The sequence below is a fragment of the Pelobates fuscus genome, chromosome 9 (assembly GCF_036172605.1).
Source record: "Pelobates fuscus isolate aPelFus1 chromosome 9, aPelFus1.pri, whole genome shotgun sequence".
Taxonomy (NCBI): domain Eukaryota; kingdom Metazoa; phylum Chordata; class Amphibia; order Anura; family Pelobatidae; genus Pelobates; species Pelobates fuscus.
The window spans coordinates 166,383,694-166,396,271 of NC_086325.1; the positions used below are offsets into that span (position 1 = coordinate 166,383,694).

General features: G+C 45.4%; 1 protein-coding gene across 4 annotated transcripts in view; it reads right to left on the reverse strand.

Annotated features, from left to right (window-relative positions):
• The window catches only part of FKBP15 (FKBP prolyl isomerase family member 15), a 35,324-nt gene extending 22,821 nt beyond the window's left edge, over positions 1–12,503 (reverse strand). For 2 of the 4 annotated variants that reach the window (XM_063433007.1, XM_063433008.1), the window contains exons 1-9: positions 12,365–12,503; positions 6,838–6,947; positions 5,566–5,653; positions 4,647–4,716; positions 4,255–4,329; positions 3,087–3,185; positions 2,573–2,722; positions 1,779–1,847; positions 1,555–1,698 (exon numbers count right to left, since the gene is read on the reverse strand). In XM_063433007.1, the coding sequence (XP_063289077.1) occupies positions 1,555–1,698; positions 1,779–1,847; positions 2,573–2,722; positions 3,087–3,185; positions 4,255–4,329; positions 4,647–4,716; positions 5,566–5,653; positions 6,838–6,947; positions 12,365–12,414 (855 nt within the window). In that variant the 5' untranslated portion in view covers positions 12,415–12,503. Of the gene's footprint in view, positions 1–1,554; positions 1,699–1,778; positions 1,848–2,572; positions 2,723–3,086; positions 3,186–4,254; positions 4,330–4,646; positions 4,717–5,565; positions 5,654–6,837; positions 6,948–12,364 lie in introns of those variants that run through there. The other 2 variants (XM_063433009.1, XM_063433011.1) reach the window with 2 other exon arrangements.
• Between the last annotated feature and the right edge of the window lie 75 nt (positions 12,504–12,578).

Below are 12,578 nucleotides of genomic sequence, written 5' to 3' on the forward strand. Positions count from 1 at the left end.
GATAAGGGGGGGGGGGGGCTTTTTTGGGGCTGAAAAATGAAGATTTTAGAAAAAAGAAGACGCCAAATGGTAAGTTTAATTTTTGTTTACAGGTTAGTTATTTTATCCCCCCCCCCTCATTATTTTTAGGGTGAGGGAGGTAGGTAGGGGATAGTTTTATTTGGGTGGGGGGTAGTGACTAGGGGCTTGGGACCCCTAGTCACCTTGATTGGGGGGGGGGGATATTTTTATTTAGGGCCCCGAACCACCGCTCAGGGGTGGGGGCCGGGGGGAGGACAGTAGGTCATCCCCCCTTATTGCTTATTAGGGCCCCCACCCACCGCTCGGGGTGGGGGCCGGGGGGGGGGGGGGGGGGGGGAGGAGGACAGTAGGTTCCCCCCCCTTATTGTTTATTAGGGCCCCCACCCACCGCTCAGGGGTGGGGGCCGGGGGGGGAGGACAGTAGGCCCCCCCCTTATTGGTTTTTAGGGCCCCCACCCACCGCTCAGGGGTGGGGGTCGGGGGGAAGACAGTAGGTCCCCCCCCCTTATTGTTTTTCTAGGGCCCCCACCCACTGCTCAGGGGTGGAGGCGGGGGGGAGGACAGTAGGCCCCCCCCCCCTACTTGTAATAAACTGAACGAACAAACGAACACTGATACTCAATGTTTGTTTGTTCGTCTGACTTTTCTATTCATTCATTCGTCTGTCTGATGAATAAATGAATAGATGAAATTCCCGTTCGCATGTCCAGATGTTTCACTGGGCATGTGCGGGAATCTCACAGTCTATCTAGTGTGGGCAGATGACGTGTCCCACAGGGACTTTATCTACCCACACAAAGATTGGGCAGAAAATAAAGATTAAAAAAATAGGTAATATTGGGTGCTTAGGGGCTTTTGGGGGTGACTAGGGGGTCAGTTAGATGTAGTGGAAGCGGGAGGAGGGTTTAAAAAAAAAAAAAAAAAAAAAAAGGGATTCGGCCATGACAGTGCCGCTTTAAGGTCCATCCTGTTTTTATTTGGCGCCAGGCACAGAGATTGAATTGTGCATACATGTAGTGCACCGTGATCTCCAGGTGGAACGCATCGCAACCAATATGTGCTTTTCACCTTAAGGACCTTCCAGCTGTGCGTCCAAGTGCACCCACTCCACTCTGGGCACCCAGCATGGATGGGTCGGACGTTACACAAGCGTGAAATGCAAGCATTCTGCGTTTGTTCCAATACTCATGAGCAGAGCTGTTCTTCTTTCCAGAGGCTGTAGCCGTCTCTCCTCGCCTGGGAAAACAATGTAACTCCTACCTACCTACTCAGACACATAGGGCATTTTTGTCTTTGGGAGATTTTATAGTCTAAAGAGGAGGAAAAGAAGGGTTTTTTTTATGTTTGTTATTCGAGAGTTCTGACTGCCTTTTGCCAGAAAGAGATAGTGACATCCCTAGCATTGCGCTGATTTTAATCTGGGGGGGAATGGGGGGGGAATTAGCACTTTAGCTAACATTTGTACTTGTGAGAGTGTAAAACTGGAAAGACAAGCAGGTATAAAAATAGCAGATAGGTATGGATGTGACGTACGCGTTTTACTTCCACTTCGAAAATGAGGGTTGAATTGGAGGGAATCCTGCCAGGGTGTCCCTGGGAGCCGTAGCCCAGGGCCGGTGGGATAATTAGCAACCGGCGGCCACCTTTCTTCATCCCCTGCATGCCTTCCTCCCAGCCCTGCAGAGGGAGCAAGAAGGGGTCAATTTACTGTGATATTCAAAGTAAGAGATCCTCCCTTGGGATTCCACGCGCTCTACCTTAATAACTTTCCCGGAGCCCAACTTCAGACGCAGCATTTTTTCCTTCTGTACGTTTGAGTCAAACATCTGAAGAGAGAAGAAGAGAAATCAGCAAATATGGCAACCGGTGTGAAACCTTTACACAGAGATCTTCTACCTTGTGCGCAGAGAGAGTGATCTTTAAAGTAAAACATCCAATAATCACACAATCATTACTCAACTAAGAGTAATCTTACATTGAAAGTTGTATTTACATTGTATGTTAGAATGTCTGAACACAGACCGAGCATACCAGGAACATTTCCTTATCCCTTATAGGCCGTGAGACCACAAGCATGCATTCACTGCTATGGAAGGAATGTCAGTAAACACGTAATCTCATACTGCAGGTTTCAAGTTATTTCGGAGTGTGACTAAATGTGTTTGGAGCATCGCTGGGTCACCTACCCAAGGAGTGCTGTGAAGGTAAGTACATTTGATACTTCCACATCACTGGATTCCTTCTCCATTAAGCGGTTTAAAAGCATATACTGGGGCAAGGGATCAGAAACATGAGATTCTCTTATAAACTAATGTTAGTCCAGTTATGGTGAAGAAGGGGAATAGAAAAGCCCTTAGAATGGTGAACGTCACACCACGTAGGACACTAAATCATGAAAGCACAATAAACTCTCCCTGCTTTTCTAACAGGGGTAATGGCAATGCATGACCGAGGGCTACTGGTAGCAGGTGAATGGAGACGGGTGCCCCAGGATTGCTTTTTATACAAAATTCCCCATTTTGATGCACCCAGCTGTCTGCCCATTGGGTACCTGGCCCAAGCCTTGGTTCTGATATAACCACCCGGTATAGGCCACTTCCAGCAAATCTCCGACATCCGCACCCTGCCCTTCTCCCGGCAATAAGTCCTGGGTGAGCACAGACTCCAGGGCAGGAGAGCTGTTACACTTGGCAATACACATCTGTAGAAAAAAAATATGAAATAATTCCATGAGAAGCAATCTGTCAGCTGCAAATACAGGGATAGAATTAACCGAAAGCTAAAATCCCCAACCACTAGATTTGTATAAAATATGGAAAAAAAATAAATAAAAATGTATCAATGTTTTACAATTATTAGATGAAATGATCCAGATTTACAGTCACTGGCTCGGCTGCAATTAGTAAATGCAGATAATGTAGAGGACTATCACGTAGCTGTGAGTATAGGGCACAGAAGCTCTGAGCAGCTTATTTACTGCGAGATGCTCTAAACTGCACCCACAAACCCCGAAAAGCACAGACAGACAGTTATTAAAGAGACAGAGACTGTCGGTGGAGTAATACCTGTTTACTAAAATCAATGGCAGACGTCTCTGACTCAAACATGACTGACCAGTTCTGTCTCTGATCATCGTAGAAAGTGGCGTAGTTATTCGGCTGAACCTAAACACGGACACAGAATGAACGATCAGATAGTCATGGATAACAGAATATGTAGTTCACTCACAGAAGAAGCACAGGATGTGGGGGGGAGAAAATTATTACGTTTTTCACTCTGAATATTCTCTTCTGTTTTGGTGTAAATATAGTGAACTCTGCATAGCACCCATCTACATTGCTACAGCCCCACCCATCACGGCACCCACATTGGTACAGCCCCCACCCTCCTCCATACAGCCCCACCCATCACGGCACCCACATTGCTACAGCCCCCACCCTCCTCCATACAGCCCCTCCCATTGCTATCGCCCCACCCATCACGGCACCCACATTGCTACAGCCCCCACTCTCCTCCATACAGCCCCTCCCATTGCTATAGCCCCACCCATCACGGCACCCACATTGCTACAGCCCCCACCCTCCTCCATACAGCCACTCACATTGCTATAGCCCCACCCATCACGGCACCCACATTGCTACAGCCCCCACCCTCCTCCATACAGCCCCTCCCATTGCTATAGCCCCACCCATCACAGCAACCACATTGCTACAGCCCCCACCCTCCTCCATACAGCCCCTCCCATTGCTATAGCCCCACCCATCACGGCACCCACATTGCTACAGCCCCCACCCTCCTCCATACAGCCCCTCCCATGCTCCCACTCACATTGCTATCGCCCCACCCATCACGGCACCCACATTGCTACAGCCCCCACCCTCCTCCATCCAGCCCCTCCCATTGCTATAGCCCCACCCATCACGGCACCCACATTGCTACAGCCCCTCCCATTGCTATAGCCCCACCCATCACGGCACCCACATTGCTACAGCCCCCACCCTCCTCCATACAGCCCCTCCCAGGCTCCCACTCACATTGCTATCGCCCCACCCATCACTGCACCCACATTGCTAGAGCGCACCTACTGTTGAATTCATGCTTCCACCCACATTCCTCCTCCCTGCCCCAGCCCTCCCACTATCCCAGCGATCCCCCCCTCTCCACACATTTACAGGCCTGTCTGTGCATTTTTCCTGGGAACCAATTTTAAAGCTGTATGTACCCTTGGCTTACCATAAACACAAACCCCGGGTGGATCTTGGCGGCAGTGACTTGCTGCTGTTGGCTGATATAAAGAAGGATCCTGTACTGAATTCCAGAAAAAGAAAGATCATTAAAAGCTGCCATAGGAACAAAGTCCTAAATGGTTTATTATGGTCCGTCCAGGACAGATCACACTAGATAACCTGGTAGAGTACATGGCGTGAGGTTAAGTTTATTCAATGGACGAACATGAAGCATGCAGACACAGACTAGGATTAAGGAGTGCTGTAACGTGTTGTATAAACGTTATATACACAGGTGAATAAAGGCAATGTGTAAGGAATGGGTAACAGACAGTGTCATACGAGATTCTATCAATAACATAAAAGATTTTAAAAATGAAATGACTAGCATCGCTTCACCTCTTTGGTGGTATGGTTCCCCAAAACAGCAGCTCCAAACTTCCCCTGCTTCACATACTGTCCGTTTGTGCTAAAAATGATAAAACAATATGGGAAAGCATTGGATTGGCTAAAAATCGTCAATTCTGGTGATGTCACAAAGGTGGCGGAGCCGGTGCCCCCGTGCGGCCATGAAAATGAAGTGAGTTTTATATGCTTTTAAGGGAGCTAAGGGCAGGGGGGGGGGGGGGAGGGGGCACAAGCCACCTAAATGGTGGGTTTAACACTATAGGGTCAGGAATACATGTTTGTGTTCCTGGCCCTATAATGCTCCTTTAAATTCACTTTGAATTCTCACTTTCGTAAATAACACTGGAAAAATTACTTAAACCAGTTAAGTATTAGAAAAGTTAAGGTTCAAAATATTAAGACAGACATTGAAAGCACCAAAGCACTTAAATCAGAATAAAGTTTTTATGGTGAAAGGATGTCCCCGGTTAAATCATTAATGGTTTAACTACAAAGTGTGGAAACCAGGAACCAATTGCTCTGCCTATAAAGATTCACTGTAGTCCAAGGCTTGAATCAGGAAGCAGTAGGCTTACCATTCCCAAACTGTTTTGTGAATGGAGCATTACTGATGAGCTAGAGAGCATCAGTTGGCGCCCACAACGCCCTGATTCAAGCCTCAGACTGTGCCCGATGGCAGTGGGCAGAGAGATCAGGTGCTGGATTCAAAACTTACAGTTAAACTGGTTATTAAATTGCTTAACCCTTTGAGGTAAGCCGGTGCCTGGGGAACTCCTTGCACTCTAACAACTTAATTCCAATGGAATTGCTATGGTGCCCAGAGTGATCCCTTAAGATGTTCAGAAAAAAAAAAAAAAAACAAGTGTTACAGAGAAACTATAAAGAGAGACAAGTGCAAAGAAAAACATACAATCTGTAGGCGTGGACAGCCGTGGCAAAGAGTACGCTTGGTGCTGGGCCCGAGTTCGCTGATCCGGGTGGTTTGGGGGACTTCGGACCTATGCAAAGCAAAAAAATATATAAATTAAATACATAAAAGGATTTATCAGTTGGTTACAGATATCATTTTACTATTGTAACAGGATGAAATGCTTCCTTCCTGAAGCTCCCCTGCTGAACCAGCAGAAACGCTTCATCCTTTCTCGTTCTAAACTTCAAGCAGACTGTTTGCCCATATGCTGTCTGGGCTAATATTTAGATTTGAACAGATTTGCCCCCGATGCAATTTAATGACAATAGTGAAGGCCTGTGTTATGGCAGAAAATAGTGACATTGCAGCTTCTGAACCAGATTTCCTTTTTTTGGGAGTGACTGTTTAGTTCTTTACTAAAGTGAGATTCAAACGGAATTTCACATTTTAAATGGACACAATAGTCACCAAAACAATTTTAGCTTCATGAAGCAGTTTTGGTGTATAGATCATGTACCTGCAATCTCACTGCTCAATTCTCTGCCATTTAGGATTTAAATCAATTTATCTATTCAGCCTACGGCACACCTCCCTGCATGTGACTTACACAGCCTTTCTAAACACTTCCGGTAAAGATTCACCTAATGTTTACACTTCCTTTATTGCAAATTCTGTTTAATTTAGAATTTCTTATTTCTTGTTGTGGTAATAGCTTGTTAGATCCTGCAGGGGCCTCCTGTGTGTGATTAAGGTTCAATTTAAAGAGCAGGAGATAAAAATGTTTAAGGTAAATGACACCTGTTTGAAAGTGAAACCAGTTAATATTTCATGCAGGCTGTGTCAGTCACAGACAGGGGAGGTGTGGCTAGGGCTGCATAAACAGAAACAAAAGTTATTTCACTCCTAAATGACAGTGAATTGAGCAATGAGACTGCAGGGGCATGATCTATACACTATGACTACTTCATTAAGCTAGAGATGTTTTGGCGACCATAGTGTCTCTTTAAGATCAGAGTAGTTGAATAGAAAGCATAGCTGACTTAGAGACTTCTTCCGGTTCGGCTATTCACCTAGAATTCTCACTTTAGTGAATAATCCTGTATTTTCGTTTTTTCTTGAGTTACACATGGAATACCCTCTTATGATAGAGTGACTAACTTGAGGGGGCAACGTTTATTTTTTCATCAATGTCATCTTCTGGTCCCTGCGTTATTTGCAGCAGTAAATGGACAACAGATAGAAGTTGTGCAAGGCATCCCCTAATATACACACCGGCTGCCCCTGGACCTTTCTTCGGCTGTTTTGGGGCAGTGTACTGGAAAGATTCGTTGCCCTGTCTGCTCGCCGTCTGGTCCATTCCAAACAGAGAGGCCAGCTTCGCCCTGCGGGAGTTATACAAGGACATTAGAAGGGAGAATATGACATAACACTTTCAGCAGACATTCCCAAAAAGCAATCTCCTATCAGGGTTCCAACGTGACTGCCAACACAGTTCATCATCAGACAAGATAAGGAAAAACAGAGTATAATTTACTTAGTTATCAATACATATACGGTTATTGTTCTCTAGGCTTGCAAAGCATTGTGGGATGTGTAGTTTGTACAGCTACGTTTTTGGCCAACTCTCTTCTAAAAGGTCACTTGCAGCCAAGCCAGGCCCTCACCATCACCTCCTTCCACAAATCATGTTTTGGTAGAATTATTACTATTGGCCAATGGATTTCTACCCATAACAAAGTATACCCTGCTTCTGTTACATCGCGCATGCCGTTTAATTAGGGTCATGGAGCGCTAGTGCTTTACAATAAATCATTATAAAATGTACCCGAAAATTAAAGCAGAAACGATGCTTCCCAACATCCAGAAACCGAAGGGAGAATTTATAGAATTGGGCCATACATCCTAAAATCCATAAAATCTGTCCATTCCTCTACAAAACTCTGAGATTAGAGTAAAATTAGTAAAGTAACAAAAATTACATACAACAAACCGTCACTGGGATATCGGCTAAGCACTCTAAATGATGACATGGAGTCACCCCGGCATCTTAACCCCTTAAGGACCAAATTTCTGGAATAAAAGGGAATCATGACATGTCACACGTCATGTGTCCTTAAGGGGTTCAAAATGTGTAAACTACATTTCACATGATTTCCAAAAAAACGGACAAGTTAGCTCAGCCCCAAATCCCATCACCCCCAGCTGCATTGCTGATCAGACCAACCCGTGATTTTCATGCCATAAGTAGTCTGTCCTCCACTTCTCAGACATGCCAGATCCGGGCACCTTGTTTGTGTTTAGGTCTGACAGCGACAGAAGATCAGCCTTTCACCACAGCGTGGTATGTGTCACCTCTCCGATGATCCACGAAGAATACGCACCACGATTACCGACTGACCACATCCCACTATCTGGGCTAAAGGGGTCGTGTGATTTAAACAGGATGTCTGCGTTTCAATCTGCCCCTTTAATTAAAACTAATAGGGATCATCTGACACTAGTTTATAAAGACTCCGGAGGCCGTTTCACTAGCAATTTAAATGGGTTTAACTTGGTTATATCTTTTTATGGCCTGTTACATTTTAAAACAAATTCTCTTTAAACCCAAACACCAAATGATAGGACTATGCTTATCACAGCTATACACACAGTTTATTCCCAAAACAACCTGTTATGGAGAGAGAATGGCCAAGTCTATTCCAACCACAGCCAAATACAAGATATAACCCAAATTAATTGGGTTGATATTGATACAAACACTGGATTAAATCGAAAATGAACACCGCTGTCTACATTTATATGGAATGGGGCTGAATTGCATTACAATATTTGAGTTTGGTGTGTGTGATTCCACAAGTCAAGGAGAGGATTTTGCTTGCGATACATTTAGCCATTTAAGTGTTCAATTTGATATCACAGGTGGAAGAAAGAGTATTTTTCATATTTTACACTACAACAAAAATTAGTTTAGCCGTGTTAATAAAAATACTGCTAATGTGACAAAATAGGGAGTCATATAATGCTTAAAGCAGCGATTTAAAAAAAAAAAAATCATTAAAAGGCACAGCCTTCCTAAACACTTCCTGTAAAGAGATCTCATTTTTACACTTCCTTTACTGCTTACTATAGAATTTCTCTCCTGCAGCTCTGCCAATAGCCTTCTAGACCCTGCAGGAGCCTCCTGTGTGTGATTAAAGCTCAATTTACAGAGTAGGAGATAAAAACTTCCAGAGCTGAGACAGGCGATGGAAGCAACTTCATGGTTAAACTGATTGAGAATGGTTTAACCCCTTGAGGTAAGTGTTTGCCTGGGGCCTCCTGGCACCAAAACAATTTAATTTAGATTAAGTTGTTTTGGTGCCTGGAGTGTTCCTTTAACATTTGATTGAAAATGAAACCATTTTAATGCAGGCTATGCGAGTCACAGCCAGGGGAGGTGTGACCAGGGCTCTATAAAACAGAAACCAGAGGGATTTAACTCCTAAATGGCTGAGGATTGAGCAGTGAGACTGCAGATGCATGATATATACACTATGACTGTTTCATTAAGCTAAAGTGGTTTTGGTGGCTATAGTGTCCCGTTAAGCCAGCAGACATTGCCTGATGATGTGCCAATTTTCTTTTTCTAGGGGGCTTCTACTCATACTCACATGAGAGTTGATACCAGTTAATTTAATTATTTATACAACCACTACCTGGGAATACCAGCAACATGCGTGGGTATGTAGGGATCACCGCTCTTTATTACCACAATATTAAATCCTTCACACCACTAATAGGATAGCGACTATTAGCGACCTGGCAGCCATAGATACCAAGTCACACTGTATCTCTCACCAGGTCTTACCACTCGGCAGACAGGTAATAGAAGATGACCCATTCATCAAGACACGATGAGTGGGAACAAGTCCCCGATAATTATAAAGCGGTCATTCTGAAATTCTTTATTAAATCTGAAGAAAATATGGAGACTTGCCATATGTAAAGTCCATTGAGAGTTTAGTAAATACCGGTGTCAGACCTTCCCTGCCACAATGATTTAACTATCGAAAAGATATTACAAACTGCAAAGCTCAGATACAAATACAAAGATTTTACACTAAACAGAGAAAAAACAAACTGTATAATAGCTAAATGGCAAACCTAGAGAACGTCACAATTTATCGAAAGTTTGGGAATTCAGTTGGCAAGACATTCAAATTCCCTGTTTGGAGGAAGTCACACACCTTTTAATGAGCCTAAAAATCATGTGACTTAAAAATGTGTTAATGGCTTCTGACTTCTGCTTTCCAGGTTCCTGAAGCAATTTAGGTGTATGGGATATGAATCATTTAAAGGGACATTCCAGGCTGGATCATGTAAATAACACACAAATAAACTAAAAATAAATAATAGTTGCCTTCTAAGCTCCTGTGTTTGCTGCAGACTCCCAAGCCGTGCACCTTCCTGAAGTGACAATTTTCACTGCAAAGTATCCGGCAGATACAGTCCTGCTATCCCCTCGGTCAGCGGTCTAATCACATTTCCTGAAGACTGAACTGTGGTCGAGCGGCGCCCCAGGCACGGGCCCTCTCAGCTTACAGAAAGCTCCATTGATGCTTTTATGAATGGAGCTATATACACGACAAGTCTATCAGAAAAAAATGGAGACTAGCATAGCGTTCATCTGTCCAGGGGACAAACTGGAGGAAACAATGTTCAGATCTGATATATCGGAATAAGGAGGTGAACGGAACGCTGCAGTTCTAAGACACTATGTGTAGGGAACAACACATGGCCATATGGTGGAACCAAATCCCCATATTTATTCTTAGATAGGCATTTTAGTAGCCTTCTTTGTGTTATATTTTTTGTAGTCTGAGTGCGCCGCAACTATTTATTTTCTCATTTATGAAGATTGGTCACTGCGGCAGCACCTTTCATGAAAAAATGCAGGTCTCGGGTGTGCCCCCAATCCTTTCTCTGTACTATGTGTAGGGAGACAGGAAACCTCCTGCAAGCAGCATTAACTTGTTATGGTGCTTGGAGTGTCCTTATAAGAGACCGTCTTGAAACGTAAAGAGAGAGCATTTAGTATCTCAAATCTGACACTGCTCTATATCCCCTGGTGATGCTGAATCTACACGCTATTTTCTGATAAAGTAATGAATATTGGGGGGAGGGGAAACCCGATAATCTTACGGTGATTCTATTTTGCTGGTTCTTCCCTGGGTAGTATCACAATGAGTAGTGACAGGACAAGTGACAGACCTGACATACTTCACTCATGGAGGAATCACTGCTGCCATAGGAAAGCGCTATTCTGTATGGATCCATTCCTCTATTCCTGGCTATCCATTGCAGCATGTAATAATCAATGAAAAAAGAAGGACACATACTTGAGAAAGCAGTACATAGGCAAAGGAATTTATCAGAAGAAACAAAACCCGACACTCCTGCCAGACCGGTTAATAAAATGGCAGTGACAGACACGATCGTAGCAAGTTGCAAAGATTTATTCTATCCAGCATGGAATACTCTCTCCATTATTATTCTCCCTCCTGCTGAGTGTTAGTGATGCAGGGTATGAGGGATGTAGTGCAGGATTGAATGCTGTATACAGCCTCAGTCAGTGGGTGATGCAGAGTATGAATGCTGTATACAGCCTCAGTCAATGGGTGATGCAGGGTGTGAATGCTGTATACAGCCCAGTCAGTGGGTGTTAGTGAGGCAGGGTAGGAATGCTGTATACAGCCTCAGTCAGTGGGTGTTAGTGAGGCAGGGTAGGAATGCTGTATACAGCCTCAGTCAGTGGGTGTTAGTGAGGCAGGGTAGGAATGCTGTATACAGCCTCAGTCAGTGGGTGTTAGTGAGGCAGGGTAGGAATGCTGTATACAGCCTCAGTCAGTGGGTGTTAGTGAGGCAGGGTAGGAATGCTGTATACAGCCTCAGTCAGTGGGTGTTAGTGAGGCAGGGTAGGAATGCTGTATACAGCCTCAGTCAGTGGGTGTTAGTGAGGCAGGGTGGGAATGCTGTATACAGCCTCAGTCAGTGGGTGTTAGTGAGGCAGGGTAGGAATGCTGTATACAGCCTCAGTCAGTGGGTGTTAGTGAGGCAGGGTAGGAATGCTGTATACAGCCTCAGTCAGTGGGTGTTAGTGAGGCAGGGTTGGAATGCTGTATACAGCCTCAGTCAGTGGGTGTTAGTGAGGCAGGGTAGGAATGCTGTATACAGCCTCAGTCAGTGGGTGTTAGTGAGGCAGGGTGGGAATGCTGTATACAGCCTCAGTCAGTGGGTGTTAGTGAGGCAGGGTGGGAATGCTGTATACAGCCTCAGTCAGTGGGTGTTAGTGAGGCAGGGTAGGAATGCTGTATACAGCCTCAGTCAGTGGGTGTTAGTGAGGCAGGGTGGGAATGCTGTATACAGCCTCAGTCAGTGGGTGTTAGTGAGGCAGGGTGGGAATGCTGTATACAGCCTCAGTCAGTGGGTGTTAGTGAGGCAGGGTGGGAATGCTGTATACAGCCTCAGTCAGTGGGTGTTAGTGAGGCAGGGTAGGAATGCTGTATGCAGCATTCACACCCTGCATCACCCACTGACTGAGGCTGTATACAGCATTCCCACCCTGCCTCACTAACACCCACTGACTGAGGCTGTATACAGCATTCCCACCCTGCCTCACTAACACCCACTGACTGAGGCTGTATACAGCATTCCCACCCTGCCTCACTAACACCCACTGACTGAGGCTGTATACAGCATTCACACCCTGCATCACCCCCTACAGTCAGTGGATGGATGGGTCAGTGGCTCGGGGACTCACCCTCCGGTGGGGGACAGGAAGTCCGTGTCGTCCTCCTCAGCCCCGAACATGGCGAGCGGTGGATTCAGGGAGCAGCACCCGGCGGCCGCCTAGCTCCCTCTTCCTGGATCCCAGCCTGTCACGGGGCGATCAGCTGACGGACTCGCTTTACGGCGCGGACTCGCTTTACGGCTGCGGTAAAAACCCTCTCACGGCCGCTCTAGCTGTCGTGTCG